Source organism: Neomonachus schauinslandi, chromosome 7 (assembly GCF_002201575.2).
Source record: "Neomonachus schauinslandi chromosome 7, ASM220157v2, whole genome shotgun sequence".
NCBI lineage: Eukaryota > Metazoa > Chordata > Mammalia > Carnivora > Phocidae > Neomonachus > Neomonachus schauinslandi.
The window spans coordinates 39,800,953-39,819,013 of record NC_058409.1 but is presented as its reverse complement, the minus strand read 5'-3'; the positions used below and the strand labels follow the sequence as shown (position 1 = coordinate 39,819,013).

At 37.9% G+C, this 18,061-nt stretch overlaps 1 protein-coding gene across 2 annotated transcripts in view; it reads right to left on the bottom strand.

The window, feature by feature from the left end:
- GPBP1 (GC-rich promoter binding protein 1) overlaps positions 1–18,061 on the bottom strand; it is a 71,287-nt gene that overhangs the window by 34,034 nt on the left and 19,192 nt on the right. For both annotated transcript variants that reach the window (XM_021701847.2, XM_021701846.2), the window contains exon 3: positions 7,650–7,769. In XM_021701847.2, the coding sequence (XP_021557522.1) occupies positions 7,650–7,712 (63 nt within the window). In that variant the 5' untranslated portion in view covers positions 7,713–7,769. The remainder of the gene's footprint in view (positions 1–7,649; positions 7,770–18,061) is intronic.

Genomic DNA, 18,061 nt, shown 5'->3' with positions numbered 1-18,061 from the left:
AATATTAATCCAAATCATGTTTAACAACAAATCCTTAAGTAAAGTGATCTGTGCCCCTTCAGGTGGAATGTCTTTATGTGAGGGAAAATAAGCCACAGGCTAGCTTCAATGAAGGATGAGAGTTGTTTTCTGGCCCATCTATTGTCCTTATAATTGTAAGTTAAGGACACCAAAAATCACGTCAGTTTAAACTCTCCTGAGTGGATTTCAATGGGTAAGAGAGAAGCCTCAGACCACATACTGGCTGGATGGGGGGGGGGGGGGGGGGAAATCACCTACCTGTCCTCTCTAGGATTTGCTCACAACCAGCTAGATCCTGGTCTTACCCTGCTGTTCAGGATGTGAACAGAAGCCTTATTTAAATGCTGTATAAAACAATTAAATGGATTTGGTTTTAGCCTTGCTTAGAATAATCAAAGTGGCTGACAGAGTGGTATAATCATATGAAAATTCAAGTTTGGCCAAGAACATGTAGGGCCAATGGGTTGATTGTTGGGACAGGAAACCCATCAGGGGCCCTGAGCGCTTCCTTTCATTCTTCTTCTATGCCAAGAATGCAAGAATGCAAGGCCTTCACTGCTCTTTGTATGGCCCATTTCTCAAGTTGATGTCTGCAGTGAGCATCATTTGAGAGATGACAGGTAGCATCCTTCTCTGGGACAAAAAGCAAGCTTATTATAAATGCAGTAGACTCCCCCACTCAGCACCAAGGGTAGCATCCACCTGGACCCATCCATGTCAACTACCAAAGGTTTTAGGGGGCATGAAGAACCAGTGCCGACATCAGGCTTATTCTGCTTGTCATTCTACTAATAAAGTTCTTGGCCCTTGATCCAGGAGTCTCATGTCTCCTGCCAGCATCTATGTGAGCTTGCTAGCAGGATAAAACCCAGACCCTTCACAGACTGACATATACACAATAACATAAGAATAAGAAATACAAGTAATAAGGCTAAAAAGGTAGATAGGAAACTTATTATTTGTGAATGTATGACTGCCCATATTTAAAAAAAACAAAATATAACAAAGAGTAAGAACTAAAGCTGCTAGATACAACACTAACACAAGATGTAATATATCTGTAGCAAAGACTTAATAATAAAGCTTTTTATTTTTTTTTTAAGTAAACTCTATGCCCAATGTGGGCCTGAACTCACAACCCAAGATTTAGAGTTCCATGCTCTACCAACTAAGCCAGCCACACACCCCAATAATAAAGCTTTTTAAAATATCACTAAGGGGGCACCTGGGTGGCTCAGATTGTTAAGTGTCTGCCTTCGGCTCAGGTCATGATCCCAGACTCCTGGGATCGAGTCCCGCATCGGGCTCCCTGCTCAGCGGGGAGCCTGCTTCTCCCTCTGCCTCTCTGTCTCTTATGAATAAGTAAAATCTTTAAAAAATAAAATAAAATAAAATATCATTTAGGGGCACCTGGTGGAGCTTAAGCCCCATGTAGGACATAGAGTTTACTTAATAAAAAATAAATTAAATAAATATAATTTAAAATAGCCAACAAGTACTACAAAGTACTTGAATACACCCAATGAAATATATATGCAAGACTGAAAAACACTGTAACTTTAAAAATGTTAAAAATGACACGTGCATACACATATGTAATACATATACATACACGTGTACAGATGTATGTTGTCCTAAACTAACATGAAAAGAAAAGGAACCCAAAAGAAGTAACGAAGAATGCTAAGAGGTGTTTCATAGAAATGTAACTCCACGTCCAAGAAAGACTGAAAATGCAGTTTATGACAAAGAATGGCAAAAAACTGTGATGATCTAACAAAGTCTGACAAGCATTTAAAGTAAAGAGAATAGTTACTAGCTCGTACACCATGCGGAAGAGGAATTTGGCAATATCTAACCAAGTCCCAGCAATTTTTTTCTTTTTCTTTTTTTTTTTTTTAAAGATTTTTTATTTATTTATCTGAGAGAGAGAATGGGAGACAAGAGAGCATGAGAGGGGGAGGATCAGAGGAAGAAGCAGACTCCCCGCTGAGCAGGAAGTCCGATGCGGGACTCGATCCCAGGACTCCAGGATCATGACCTGAGCCGAAGGCAGTTGCTTAACCAACTGAGCCACCCAGGCGCCCCCCAGCAATTTTTTCCTAAATCTACACTGAAGCCTTCTATTCAAACTGTGGTCTACAAACAAGCAGAATCAAATTCACTTTGAAGACTGTTATAACTCAGGCCCCGTCGAAGAACTACTGAAATGAGAATCTGCATTTTAACAAAATCCCCAGGTTATTTATTTATTTATTTAAAGATTTTATTTATTTATTTGACAGAGAGATAGAACAGGTAGGCAGAGAGGCAGGCAGAGGGAGAGGGAGAGGCAGGCTCCCCGCCGAGCAGGGAGCCCGATGCGGGGCTCAATCCCAGGGACCCTGGGATCATGACCTGAGCCGAAGGCAGCCGCCTAACCGACTGAGCCACCCAGGCACCCCCCCAGGTTATTTATTTTTAAGATTTTATTTATTTATTCATGAGACAGAGAGAGAGAGAGAGAAAGGCAGAGGGAGAAGCAGGCTCCCCACCTTGGAGCAGGGAGCCCGACGCGGGACTCGATCCCAAGACCCTGGGATCAGGACCTGAGCTGAAGGCAGACGCTTAACCAACTGAGCCCCCCAGTAGCCCCCCAGGTTATTTTCTTACCCATTCAAGTGTGAGGAGCAGTGGCCTAAAATTTCTTATCCATGTGTACAAGGAGATACCATAAAAATATTCAATGCAGTATTTCTCTAGAGTAGCCAAAAGTTATGTTATGAACAATCTAAACTTAAATGGACAAATAAAATGTAGTATAGATAAACAAAACAGGATACCACACAGAGTTTTAAGATGGTTACACTACATTTGTGGATATCCAACATGGGGGGAGAAAATCTCAAAGATACAATGAATGTAAAAGATGCAGACATATACATAAAAATCACTGATAAAATTTTTTAACCATACATAACAATACCATTTGACATTCACATACGTAGTTATAGGAACATATGCTGAGAATACCTCTGGGGAAAAATGAAGAGAAAGGACGTGAAGAAATAGAGGACAGTGGACTTCAATTGCATACATAATGCTTTACTTCCAAAAGCAATAAAAGCTAATCTAGAAGAAGAATGTTAAAATAGGACTATCTTGATGTTTAATAAATACTCATTTAATTATTATCTATCATTCTGTGTATGTTTCATTAAAACCTTCAATGAGGTTTTTTAAAGAATTATCAAAACATGTAAAGAACTGCTGAATCACTACATTGTACACCTGAAACTAATATAACACTGTATGTTCACTATACTGGAATAAAAATTAAAAACTTAAAGAAGAAAGAATTACCAAAACAAATAAGCAAATTACAAATTACCAAAGCAAATATATCTGCAATGGCAAACAAATTCCCCAGTGTAAGGGCGCCTGGATGGCTCAGTCGTTAAGGGTCTGCCTTCGGCTCAGGTCATGATCCCAGGGTTCTGGGATCGAGCCCTGCATCGGGCTCCCTGCTCAGCGGGAAGCCTGCTTCTCCCTCTCCCACTCCCCCTGCTTGTGTTCCCTCTCTCACTGTCTCTCTCTCTGTCAAATAAAAATCTTAAAAAAAAAATTCCTCAAGTGAAAAGAGCTATTACAAAATCACTAAGAAACAGATTACATGAACAAGCAGTTCTTAAGAAACCATAACACCAAAATATACTAATTTAAATATATACTAACCATAATTTAAAAATGCAAAATAATGAACTACCATTTTTCATCTAATTGCAGATTAAAAAATATGAAAACATCCAGTGTTGCCAAAACTGAGAACACTAGCCCCCTCTTAAATTCTGATGGGATTATAAATAAGTATAACCTTTTTTTTTTTTAAAAAAGTAGGCTCCACACCCAGCATGTAGCCCAACACAAAGCTTGAACTCAGGACCCTGAGATCACAACCTGAACTGAAATCAAGAGTAGGACACTTAACCGACTAAACCACCCCAATACAACCTTTTTGAGAGCTATTAGACATTACCTACCAAAATGTACAAACCCTCTGATCCACTGATTCTACTAAGAATTTACCCCACAAATGTATTCAAGAGATGCCTAGACAATCCTGCAGCTCAGTCCATTAATTGGTAAACTAATTAAATAATAACATGTAGATCCACTCAATAAAAGATTTCAGAGACACTGAAAAGTTAGATCCGTAAGCAGTGATGATAGATATTGGAGATGCCATCTCTAAAGTGAAAAAAATTAATTTTATCCAAACCAGGATAAAAATACATTCTGGTGTCTGCATAAAAGCATCCTAATATTCACTTCTGAAAATGAGTCTACTACCTAACAGTTGAGAAAAGAAATTTATTAACTTGATAAACATTAAAGTCTGGCACACATGGATTCGTATCCTACCTCCAGCACTTTGGGGCACATTACTTACCTCTCTCAACCTCAGTTCCCTCCTTTGTATATGGGAGAAAGAAAACAGAGAATTTACCTCTTATGTTTTTTGTTGGTATTCACATGAACTGTTTTATACAATCATTGGTACGAGAATTTACCTCTTACGTTTTTTGTTGGTATTCACATGAACTGTTTTATACAATCATTGGTACGTAATGACTCAAAAAAACAGATACTACCATGAGCAAGAAAGAGACCCTCCCTATCCCTTTACCGTCTTTATCCCTTTACATACTTAAAACCTTTTTCTGGATTCCTTTAAAAAGTAACTTTGCAATTTTTTCTTGGATGCCTGCAGTATGAGTCACCAGTTAACAAAAATTCTACATAGTAAATAAGTTTCATTGAACTCCACTACCAGTCTGACTGAATTTTCTGATCTTCTCTAGCCTCAACTTTAAATACACATTTTCAACGCAAGCCAACAGTTTACGCACTATTCAAAGAAATTTTGGTAAAATATTAATGACTATTTTTTAGATGCTGCCGTGAAAGAATCCATAATGCACTAAATACTACACTCTAGCCAGAGAAGTAATTACAGAATATTGAATATGAATATGAATTTACTGTAGTGGAATGTCATCAAACAGGTCTGTATTATTTTGTACTTAAAAAGAATAAAAATTCCTGTATTTTCTATTTTGTACCACATATTTGCTCTTTCAGTATCACATCCCTGCCATCAACCACCTTCTCCCCACCTTTTTTAAGTAGGCTCCACACAACCAACGTGGGGCTTAAGTTCACCACCCCGAGACCAAGAGTTACATACTTTTCCAAATAAGCCAGGCAGTTGCCCCAGGAATCTTCCTTCTTCTAACAATACTATGAAAGCATACCTCAACCTGATCACAGGGATCGATTTATCACCCTTCCTACGGTAAGACGGCCAAAAGAAGCATCTAAAACAAAGAGGTATCTAAACTTTTCCAGTATCTACAACTATTTCAGTTCAGTATTGCTTCAATAATAAAAATGTTATTACCCAAAATGTAACTCAGGATCTATTAAAGGATTACAGTATCAGTAGAAATTTACATTTTCTATTAAAGAAAACAGAAGACCACAAGAGAAAACATAAGTGCACCACAGATGTATGACTATTATTTTAGTTATACTATGTGTATACAAAACATTATGTAAAATTTACTTTTTATTGGGTCCCAATCAACAGCTCAAATGTCAATGCCCTATGACACATATAATCAACCACATGCAGTTTAAAATTTCACCACATGATGGGGCTAAAATTCTACACACCTCAGAAAACTACTAAAGTGCACTTCTAAAAATATCTTTTTATTTCAAGTCCTCATGCCTTTGAACAATAAATAAAGACTTCCATTACACTGAAACAGAGAACCCCACAGTAAATTAGTCTGTTCCATTTATTCAGGGTAAGATTAAAAGGGCTCTGGCAGAAAATAAGAGGTTAATTATAAATGAGAACCCATGAATAGTGATTTGGAGACATGAAAGGATAAGATGGAAGGTGTAAGAAGTCATTACTAAAAGCTCTATATTTGTCAAAACCACACTGGGTAAGGTCTAAGAAATAATTTCAAGTACTGCTAGTTAAGAGTTCAAATAAATACCATTTTCTGTAGATAAATTAGAATAGGTTAGAATAACTGAGATTTAGAGGTGGCAATCCCAATTCTCAAAATCATCATTCATGAAGACCTATATCCAGATTAAGGGTCAGGTTCTGGAAACTGGAAAGCAGTAAGGATTTCACCACATAAACCAACAGTTAATCTTAATCAACCAACAGCTACTCCTAATCAACCTCAGATTAACATCTGAATGAAGACAAAAATTATTCTCAATCTTATTGTTTTGTAACTAACTTCCCAGGTGCTAATTTTTTATCAATTCCCTTGAAAATGAAAACAAGTGAGAAAGTAAACAAATAGAAAAAAGAAATAAAGGTGGGTGGCAGGAAACTCTACATAGTCAAGCTCTGAAGTAGGCCTGAAAAAAATAAGCCTGCTAGAGGGCAACATTAGAGCAGCTGGGTTTACAAGGAAAGGGGGAGGGGAGTAAACGACACAGACCTACACCTAAGAGGAAAGGGGGCAATCAGAGAATCTCTAAGAAGTGTTCTCAGTAGCTTAATCAATATGTCTCCATTTCCTAACAATTTCAAATCCATGAAATGAGATATTTAATCATTTGACAGCATTCCAAAATGAGACCTATGTAAAGAGTACAGAATAGGAAATGCATCCTGGATTCTAGTCTAGGCTCACAGTATTTCTATGAAAAACAGGCAAGTCAATTAACCTTCCAGAGAATCCATCTGTACAAAATTACAGGCCAAAATTTGGGTCAATCTATTATGATCTGACAAGTCCTTACTGGGGAAGGACTTTCCAAATTATAAAAATTGTTCCCATAAGAGTTGCTTTTAATAAACTTGTTTTTTTAAGAACTGCCTGTACCCCAAAAGTTCCTAGATGAACGCCTTAGCATGATAGAGCATGATTAACAGGCAAACAGATGATCAAAACTCTCCCCCTTGATTCCTTTGCACTATGGAAAAAACAAAGTCAAAGACAGCTACTAAGCCAGTTAGACTGGTTCTAACCAATTCCAAAGGTCTCTCTTATCAAGCCTTTAAGTGGAAGACAACTACAATGCCTAGCAAGTCTTATACAAACTATTGTTCTGATTTTTAAGTAAAATGAACATTTCTTAAGATTACTGAGGCCTGATATGTAACAATGTTGCAAAGTTTTCATCACTCTTGAAATTTTAGTGATGTGCCATTCAAAGTCTTATTTGTCTAAAAAAGAAATCTTCTGGGTATAAGCAAAGACCTCAAAAGCCTCAGATTTTTCTTTTAAAGTATTACCTACAGAACAGTAAGTAAAGCAAGTTATTATCTAAGGAATAGTACAGATAAAGGTAAGACACAATGTATCTAATGGGTTTGAGTTAAAATGTGTGGACCTCTGATTAGTACAAAAGACAACTGAAGTAAATGGTACAGTATGGTGATGGAAAACTGACTTTTTAAATAATAAAAACTAACAGATTCCATATGAAATAACTTAGGTAGTAATACAAGAACATTTTTTCCACAAAAATATTAAGGCTTCACGTTTCAACTACATTTGCGTACAAGAAGAAATGAGAAGCAGACACAAAGAAAGAAATGCAAAGAGTACCTTTGTTGATGATGGTGGAGTAGGAAAATTAAGCCAGGCTGGAGCAAAGTCATGCTGCGCCATTTAGGTCCAGTCTCTCCAACTCAGTGAAACAAGGCTTCAACACCTCATGGCAAGTCCCTGTCATATAAAAATGGAAGGAAATTAGACCTGGAGCTCCTTGCCAAAATTATCTTCTTATGCTCTATCGCTTCTAAGCGACAATGATTTTACTACTCTAAGATTCCAATTATAATGAAATTCTAAAATAGGCAAAAATATAACAGAAACTAGATCACTGGAGTGGATGGGGGGGAGAGGGCTTGTGGGGTAGGGGTATGACTGCAAAGGGAAGGTTATTCTTGAGGTAATGGGGGTTTTATCCTGATTGTGGTTATACAAATGTACAAATCTGTCAAAAATCAAATTGAATACTTAATATTGACCAATTTCACTATAAATAATCTCAGGAAACCTTATTTTTTTTTTAAATTACAATGGTCTAATCCCAGACATCAAGTGTCTCTAAATGTGGCAAACTAGGATGCACATTACACCATCTATAATGTATTCTCACCCCCACCCCAGATGGAATCTGAAATCTGACCTAACTTTCACGAAGTTCAACACAGAGAAACAAATTAAAGGAAATCTGAGGGAAATAATCCAGCAAATCCAGATCACAGGATACTCGAGAGGTGAAATGATCGGTTTTTTCCCCCCCAACAAATAAATGGCTTTCAACATGCAGATCAAACACATGTGGGCCTTACACAGATCCTTACTCAAACCAACCTTTAAAAAATGAAAATTAGGAAACAATCAAAAATTTAAACATGAACGGAACACTAAATGACATTAAGAAATTATTACTCATTTTAGATGTGACAATGTAGTGTGATGGTGGTAAATAAAAGACTGAAGTCTTTACAATTACACTGACGTATCTGGAATCTGTTTTAAAAACCAGATAATGCTATGGAGCACTGGGTGTTATGCACAAACAATGAATCATGGAACACTACATCAAAAACTAATAATGTAATGTATGGTGATTAACATAATAAAAAATTTTTAAAAAATAAAAACCTGATAGTGCTAAATGGGGATAACTGAAAAAAGGTTGCACGTATGTTTATAAATGATAGTACAAGGAGGTGTGTAAATACTCTTTTTTATGTTTGAAAATTTTCACAATGAAAAGGTTTGTTGTTTGTTTTTTAATTACAATCATCACAATAAGTATCAAATATTTTAGACACTAGTGCTTTTCTGCATTCTGAATTTAACTTTTTGGGAGCCTCTATCGACTGCATCAATAAAAGTTTCAAGTTGCCAGCCCAATCTAAACAGCAAATTCAGTTTTTGGTTTTTTTTTAAATAAGGCAGAAGCCAATTGGGCAACTGTACTCATTTCAATACAAAGCTTAAGACTATCACTCAATGAAGGAATCAAATTTTCTGTGCATCACAATGTCTGAGTTTACTAATAACAAATGTTTTATATTTACAACTGCATAATCTAAAAAGTGAAATTTTAAAAAACAAAATCAATACCACTGTTAATCTTCCCTTTTCCAAATTCTTTCAAATATTGTTTCTATGAATCCTTTAACGTCATACCAACTTCCTAAAATACTTTAAGAAAAATTCTCAAATATTATAAAATATTCTATTTTTACTATCCCAAACCGTAGAGATCTATTTAACAAAAGGTTAAAAGTAGGGACGTCTGGGTGGCTCAGTTTGGGAAGCGGCCGCCTTCAGGTCAGGTCATGATCCCAGAGTCCTGGGATCAAGTCCCGCATGGGGCTCCTTGCTCGGCGAGGAACCTGCTTCTCCCTCTGCCTGTGCTGTCTCTGATATATAAATAAATCAAATCTTTTTGAAGAAAAAAAAGAAGTTAAGAGTGGCCAGACACAAGAAATGGATACAAATGGTAACTCACCAGGGTAATGAAAATGTTTAAATGGTATAAAGCTTATATGAGCCATGAGCTGATGGCTGAAAAACCTTGATACAATCTTAGTACCCTGAGACAACCAATGCCAGTAATACATTTGTGAAACAAATATAAGAGTGCACCTAATCAAAATAAACTACATAAAAATTCAGGCACTCTAAGCTCTAATTCTATTACCATCTTATACTACATTTTGAAGTCTTCAGAAATTAAAATGCAAACTAAAGTGTTTCTGGATGAGTAAAGGATTTTCATTATCTATTCTTACATGAAGCTACATACTAAGCTGCTTTGTGATGTATATAATAGGATGTTACTTTTCCAGTAAGCTTTTGTTGAAAAGCCCTAAAATTACAGTTTTAATAACTAAACGGGAATGAAAACCCGTTTAGTGTGTACAAAAAAAAAAATTGCAGACAATCTGAAATAAATAAAGCTTATCATTTTAAATAGTCAAGTGATAAGTTGTATACTAAAAAACAATCCCTAGGAGACAAACCAATAATATTACCTATTCATTTTTGCAATGTCTTTAGAATTTTTAATTTAAATTTAGTTTTAAAAAATAAAGTATGAATAGCTAATGGCAAAAGTTTTCACATTCTGAAAAAAGGTAAAGAACACTATTAGCTAATATTAAGGCATTTACACAAGTGAGAAGGAATCATGATAGGGCACCCCAAAATATGCTACTTTAACGTAAGAATAGTTTTGAGCTGAAGGCATTTTAATTCTTGCAATGCCTTATCTTTCTAAAAGCAGAGCCTCCAAAAAGAATTTATCAGTCCCCTCCCCTGGAGCAACTCTTCCCTACAGACACACACACAAAATCAGCACCACACCCAGACATTGCCACAAACTATCATTTCTCCCATCTATTCTCCTAAGGGCCCATTTACCTATCTTTCCAAAAAGTTACGTTTTTCCATTAAGTGCCCTTCCCCCGGTCACTTTACAATTAGGTAAAGAGTTGGCAAATTCTAACCACCCCTGAGTTACTCGGAGGTAGAAGCACACTCTAATAAACATCTATTTGTTTTCTCTTGTTAATCTTTATTTTGTCAGTCTAATTTACAGGGCCCCAAGCCAGGGAACCTAGAAGGACAGAAGAAAGAAATTTTACCCCCTTACCTGTATAAAACCAAATTAAACTTTCAAAAGTGCCACCCTATCAATTTCTTTTAACTACACTTACTGCCATCCAAATTCATTCTATCTTCCTTTCCCTGTGTAATATTAGGAGCTGAATTGTGCCCCTCCCACTATGTCCAAGTTGCAAGCCCCCAACTCTGAACAGAACCATTAATAGTAGATAAAGGCTTAATGAGATTAACTTAAATGAGGTTGTTAGGGTGGGCCCCATTCCAATCCTGCGTCCTTGTAAGAGGAGGAAATTGGGACACATTGAGACACCAAGGCTGCACAGAAAGAGACCATGTGAAGAGGCAGCAAGAGGGTGGCCATCTGCAAGCCAAGGAGAGAGAGGTCTCAGAGGAAATCAACCATGCTGACATCTTGATCTTGGAATCTGAGCTTCCAAAACTATGACAAAATCAATTTAACCCACTCAGTTTGCAGTATTTTGTTATGGCTTCCCTAGCAAATGTTAAAAGAAATAAGAGGCCCAAAACTGAGTGACCTCTCCTCTCCTAAGCCCTGCATTAACAAACCAAGACTTAATACCTAACCTGATTACACTTTAAGACCCTGCCAGAAAAAGGGGCACATGGGTGGCTCAGATGGTTAAGCATCTGCCTGAGGCTCAGGTCAGGATCCCAGAGTCCTCCCATCCAGCCCCCCGTCGAGTCTGCTGCTTCTCCTCCTCCCTCTCTGCACCACCCCGCCCCGCCCCCCTGCCATGCACTCTCTCTCAAATAAATATTTTTTTAAAAAATACCCTCCCAGAAATGAAATCTTAACTGGTCAGTCTGGAATTTCCTGGTCAGCAGTAGTGAGGTAATCACCTGACAGACCCCTTCCACCATTTCCTTACTAGGCTGGATGACTTTGGCAAGGTAACATCAGACTGTTTCTTCTCTTCACTAAAATTAGGTAACTACTACTTACCTTCAACTTGGAATCTACTAAAGTTCTAAAAAGACAACTACCCTTTCTTACCAGACTATCTACATACAACCCTTTAAAAAGGTTGTTTTTCATTTAGCCAAACTGCTCATAATCCTTCATTAATAAGAACCAAAAGATGACTTTTCAAATTCAACTTTAGTTCTCTTGAAAATAAGCCTGTGAAATGCTCCTTTCATATAAGCTTAGTTTAATATATTAATAGATTTCATTTAAAAAGTGGGTCTTCCTCTTCCTGATTCAGGACTAAAGTCATTTATATGAGGAAACACAAGAGGGTTCCAGACTGTGAAGAGTCAGAGTAGGGATGAAAGGGTATCAACACCTGGGAGTGGCCCAGCACAGGATGTCAGTGTCAAAGCAGGGTAAGGAAGGGTATCCATGCAGGGACAGCCAGGGATGAGGCACTGAACCCAAAAGAGTGGGGAAGGCATCCGGGGGGGGGGGGGTGGCAGGGGCGGTTAGTGAGAAGAGTCAAGATGCTAAGCAGGCAGAGGTGAGTGTCCACATGTGGGTGGTGGCAGTGGCTACAACATAAAATCGATTATATACAGGGGAAAAGTAAGTATTGAGAATAATGAAAGCTAAGTTTCATACTGTGAAAGAACGCAGTAGTAACAGAAAGGGTGAAAACTGGAGTGAATTTTGCAGTGTTATATTCTATCAGTACCATTAATGATTAACACAATCATATATTAATAATATTAAAATACTTACATTCACATATACTACACAAAGATAATATTTATGTATATGTACCTCCCCAACTCTGCACTGAGAGGGTATGAGCATAGTGACTCCAATAAATGAGCATACTTAACACAGAATCTTGGCTTCTATTTTTTTTTTTTTTAAGAGAGAGAGCGCACGCACGCACACAAGCAGGGGGAGCCGCAGGCAGAGGGAGAGAGAGAAGCAGGCTCCCCGAAGAGCAGGGAGCCCGACAAGGGGCTCCATCCCAGGACCCCGGGATCATGACCTGAACCAAAGGCAGATGCTTAACTGACTGAGCCAACCAGGCGCCCCTAAGATCTTGGCTTCTAAAAACAGATTTCCACTAAACAAAAGCAGGGCTTTGAGAAATAGCTGATTCCCAGAGCTGGAGAAAGAAGATGACAAAATAAGCCTAGAATATTTTATCTTAGCAAAAAGGAAATATCCAAATAATGATTATGAAATATCAAAAGGGCATAGAAACCAGCTTGAATGGGTTCCCACTGGCCAAATCAGGACAATTTGAGCATTAAAAACAAGAAAACACATGTTTAGGCCATTAACACAAAATGGTGAAAGAGGGAACTCCAAGAGCCTACCCCTTCACAGTAACAGCAAAACTCAAAGCAAAATCTGTCAGAATCAGCTTTGTCAGAACTCTGAAACAGTCAAAGGCTTACAGCAATCAAGCACACTAAATCCAGAAAACAGAAACAGAAAACAGAAATGGTAGGAAAGCTTTGTAGCATTTTTACTTGCCCTTGACCCCCATCTCTCCGGGGCACAATGGAGGTCCCAAAAAGCCAGTGGGTACCCAGGTCTCTGGTTCTGGGGCCCTGTAGAACTTATTCTCACAGAATTACGTTTGTATAAACCTGTCTGGGGGCTACCTAAGAAATGACAAGAGGTACTCGCCTTTGTTTTACCTAACATGGAAAGAAAAGCTGCTATGCTAAGGGTATTTTCTTCCAAACAGTAAGGGGTATGAACCTCCTCCTCCTTGGGACAAAGGTTTATAACTGAGTAAACAACAGCACACCTAAAGCATGGAAAGAAAGGCTGAGAATTTTCTTTGGGAAATTATGACATTGCAAAGAACTCCCTTATAACAGGAGGCTTAGAAAACCACACAAATGGCCAGGGCAAGACACATGCTTAAAAAAAAAAACAAAAACCTGAGAAGACCCTCTACTTCAACCTCAGATTACTCTTTAGAGTCAAAGAAAACAGGAAGTGAAGACTAAGATAGTTATAAACACTGTGGCTAATCTTTGAAGAAATGACCTAACACAGACCTAATGGGCAAAGATTGGGAGAGTTACTTTTTAACTTTATTTCTATTCCTTCTTGGCTCCAGACATGCATCTGCAACAAAACACTAGCTGAATACAGCAAAGGTAAAAGTGGCTCTTGTTTGAAGAGCTCTCAGAGCAGCATTATCCATGGACAACAGAAAAAAAAACTGCTACTGTATTGCATTGAAATTACTTTAGTAATGAACCTTTAGTAAGTCTTATTAAAAGGCTGCAACCTGTCTCAGCAGTGCTGTGAGCACTAAGAGCTGGTTCCTTGTTTGACCCATGTGTGAAAAGATCTGCCATCTTTAGACAACATACTGATCCTAATGATAAACTTTTGTATTTTGTCCATCATGGATTTTTGCACTAATTTTTTAAATTTTACTAAAACATTATCTGAAAAACCAAAAACAAGAAACACTAAGCTAAGGGACCACAAGCTAAGGGACAGTGACTTCAGAGACTACCCAAAACAAAGAACAGAAACTTTACAAAAATAGTTTCAAAACGTCACTAAACAAACACCCAACTACAAACCCACAGTAAGTAACCCTGAGGACGGGGGGGGGGGGGGGGGATGACACATTCGGTTCCCAGCCTCCAAATTACAATATTAAAAATGCTCAATTTTCGGGCGCCTGGGTGGCTCAGTTGGTTAAGCGACTGCCTTCGGCTCAGGTCATGATCCTGGAGTCCCGGGATCGAGTCCCGCATCGGGCTCCCTGCTCGGCAGGGAGTCTGCTTCTCCCTCTGACCCTCCTCCCTCTCGTGCTCTCTGTATCTCATTCTCTCTGTCTCAAATAAATAAATAAAATCTTTAAAAAAAATGCTCAATTTTCTACAAAAAAATTACAAAGCATTCAAAGAAATATGAAAGTATGGCCCACTAACGGGGGGGGGGGGGGGGGAAAATTAAAAAACAGTCTCTCTGATGAAACACAGACATCAACTGTCCTAAATACAGAAAGCTAAAAGAAACAGAGAGCAAGGTCTCAAAAAAACAGAATATCCCTAAAGAGGTTAAGAATTACAGAAAGGGGGCGCCTGGGTGGCTCAGATGGTTAAGCGTCTGCCTTCGGCTCAGGTCATGATCCCAGGGTGCTGGGATCGAGTCCCACATCGGACTCCCTGCTCCTTGGGAGCCTGCTTCTCCCTCTGCTTCTCTCTCTCTCATGAATAAATAAAAAATTAAAAAAATGAAAGAATTACAGAAAGGAACCAAACAAATTCTTGGGCCAAAAAGTACAATAACTGAAATGAAAATTTCACTAGACAACTGCAATGGAAGATCTGAGCCAACAGAAGGAAGAACCAGATTAAGTGGAAGATAAGTCAATTAAAATTATCAGTCTGGAACAGGAAGGAAAAGAAAGAAAACTACAGAGTGTCAACCCTTAATTTTTACCTCCAACTTTCTAGTTAGATTCTTCTTTTAAGCTTGTTTTTTGGCTCAGTCGAAAGACCCTGAGGGCAAAGCATACCCGGAAGGGAACAGAAACTACCCTCTCAAGCAGTAAGGATTATCCTGAGCCAGCAAGACACCTTTGTCAGTGAATGACTCCGAGATCGATTTGACCTTCACTGCCTACCTGCATGTACCCAACTCATCTTTGCTGCACATTTTCCTTATATAAACCTGGAAGTATTTTCAGCATTTTGGAGACAATCTTTGAGATGCTAGTCCACTGTCTTCCTGGCGTTGGCCTCACTGAAATAAATTCCTTTCTTGTTTCACCACTACTCGTATCTCTGCCTTTGGATTCTGTCAGCAGGGAGCAGGCGAACCTCGTTTGTTTGGGACCCCCCGAGACAGGTGCTCTTGCACCTCTGCACCCCAGCTACAAAAAGACCTGTGGGACACCATCAAGAATACCAACATACACATAGTGGAAGTATGTAACATACACATACTACCTATTAAAATTCCAACATTCTTTTTTGCACAGAGAAGCCATTCTCAAATTCATTTGCAACTGCAAGGGATCTCCAACATCCAAAATAATATTGAGAAGAACAGAGTTACAAGACTCACGTTTCCGTGTTTCAAAACTTATTACAAAGCTACAAAAATAAAATCGCAATGGCTTAAGGACAGATATATAAACCAATGGGATGGAATTGAGAGTCCAGAAATAAAGTCATATATGTATGGCGGCCAGTTAATTTTTTAACCAAAGCACTAAGACCATTTAATGGGGGAAAGAATGGTCTTTTCAACAAATGGTGCCAAGATAGATGGATATTCGATGGACTCCTATTCACACGATATACAAAAATAAACTCAAAATGGATCAAAGACCTAACTATAAAAACTAAAACTACAAAACTATCCGAAGAAAACATGGAGGTAAAGCTTCAAGATCTTGGATTTGGCAAGAGATTTTTATATACGACACCAAAAAGACAAACAACAATAGAAAAAAATGGCCTTCATAAAAATACGAAACTTCCATGGCAAAGGATATTATCTAGAAAGTGAAAAGACAGATAAATGAATGAAAAGAATGGGATAAAGTATTTGTAAATCATATCCTGATAAGGGTCTAGAGCACTGTGAATTGCGTAAGACTGATGAATCACAGAGCTGTACCTCTGAAACAAGTAATACATTATATGTTTAAAAAAAAAAAAGACAGGAAGGGAAAAATGAAGATGGGAAAATCGGAGGGGGAGACGAAACATGAGAGACTATGGACTCTGAGAAACAAACTGAGGGTTCTAGAGGGGAGGGGAGTGGGGGGATGGGTTAGCCTGGTGATGGGTATTAAAGAGGGCACGTATTGAATGGAGCACTGAGTGTTATATGCAATCAATCAATCATGGAACACTACATCAAAAACTAATGATGTTGGGCGCCTGGGTGGCTCAGTCGGTTAAACGTCTGCCTTCGACTCAAGTCATGATCCCAGGGTCCTGGGATCTAGTCCCACATCAGGCTCCCTGCTTAGCAGGGAGCCTGCTTCTCCCCCTGCCCCTCCCCCTGCTCGTGCTTTCTCGCTCAAATAAAATCTTTAAAAAAAAAAAAAACTAATACATAATGTATGGTGATTAACATAATAAAAATTTTTTAAAAAAATACATAAAGAACTCTTTCAACTCAACAACAAAGACAAAACATCCCAATTTTAAAATGGGCAAAGGACTTGAAAGACATCCCCCCCCCCATTAAAAAAGAAGAAAAAAATAGTATCTATCTATTGATGAAAATATGGGAGAAACTGGTACCCATGTACATTGTTACTGGGAAGGTAAATTGGTGCAAACACTGCAGAACAGTTCAGTAACTCCTTAAAAAGTTAAATATATACCATATGACCCAGCAATACTATAAATACGTGTGTGTGTGTGTGTATGTATATATATATATGCATATATACCCAAAAGAAGTGAAAATGGATATTCAAGTATTTGCACACCAGTGTTCAATACCAGATCTATTCACAACAGCCAAGAGGAGGAAGTATTCCAAATGTCCATCAATACATCAATGAATAAACAAAATGTGGTGTATGTACACATATATTCATTATAAAGGAATGGTAAAGAATTAACCTCAAAAACATGCTAAATGAAAGAAGGCAGACCAAAGGTCACATATTGCACAATTCCAGTTATACGAAATATCCATGAGTAAATCCATAGAGACGAAAAGCAGACTGGTGGTTGCCAAGGATTGCAGGGAGGGAGGAATGAGGAATACTGCTAAATGGATACAGATTTTTCTTTTTGGGTGACAAAAATGTTCTGGAATTTAATAAAGGTGGTTTTACACCAGTGTGAATGTACTAAACACCACTGAATTGTAGGCTTTAAAATGGTTAACCTCATGTAATGTGACTTTGATTTCAATAAAATAAGTGCTGTATTACAACCCCTTGAATAAAACACCATCAATCCAGATATAAATGCATACATTGAAAAATTAAAAGAGGAGGTTATTTACACAATTTTAAGTACCTCCTACCACCCAAAATAAAAACAAAACCACTTATTACAATTTTGCAGTGAAATAGCCAGGTAAATAGCCTGGGAAATCCTTAATGAACAGGTCAAAGTGAACATCATCAGTTATAGAACAAACTGAAATCGTGCGCCAAATGACAGAATGCAATGAGCAAAGAAAGCACTGCTTTACCTCTGTAATAGTCTAGTCAAAGATGCATAACCCAAAGAAGCACAGCCTGTCTGAACATGAGAAACGCCAACTAGAGAGACGTTATACCACAATAACTGGCCCATAATCTTCACGCATCAGGTTATAAAAGGAAAATCATTTTTAAAAAATTATCAGTCTGTGACACATGCTCATCCTAAATCTTTTGTGAGTCACATTTTAACTTTTAAAAACTATACTATGACATTTTATTCCATTG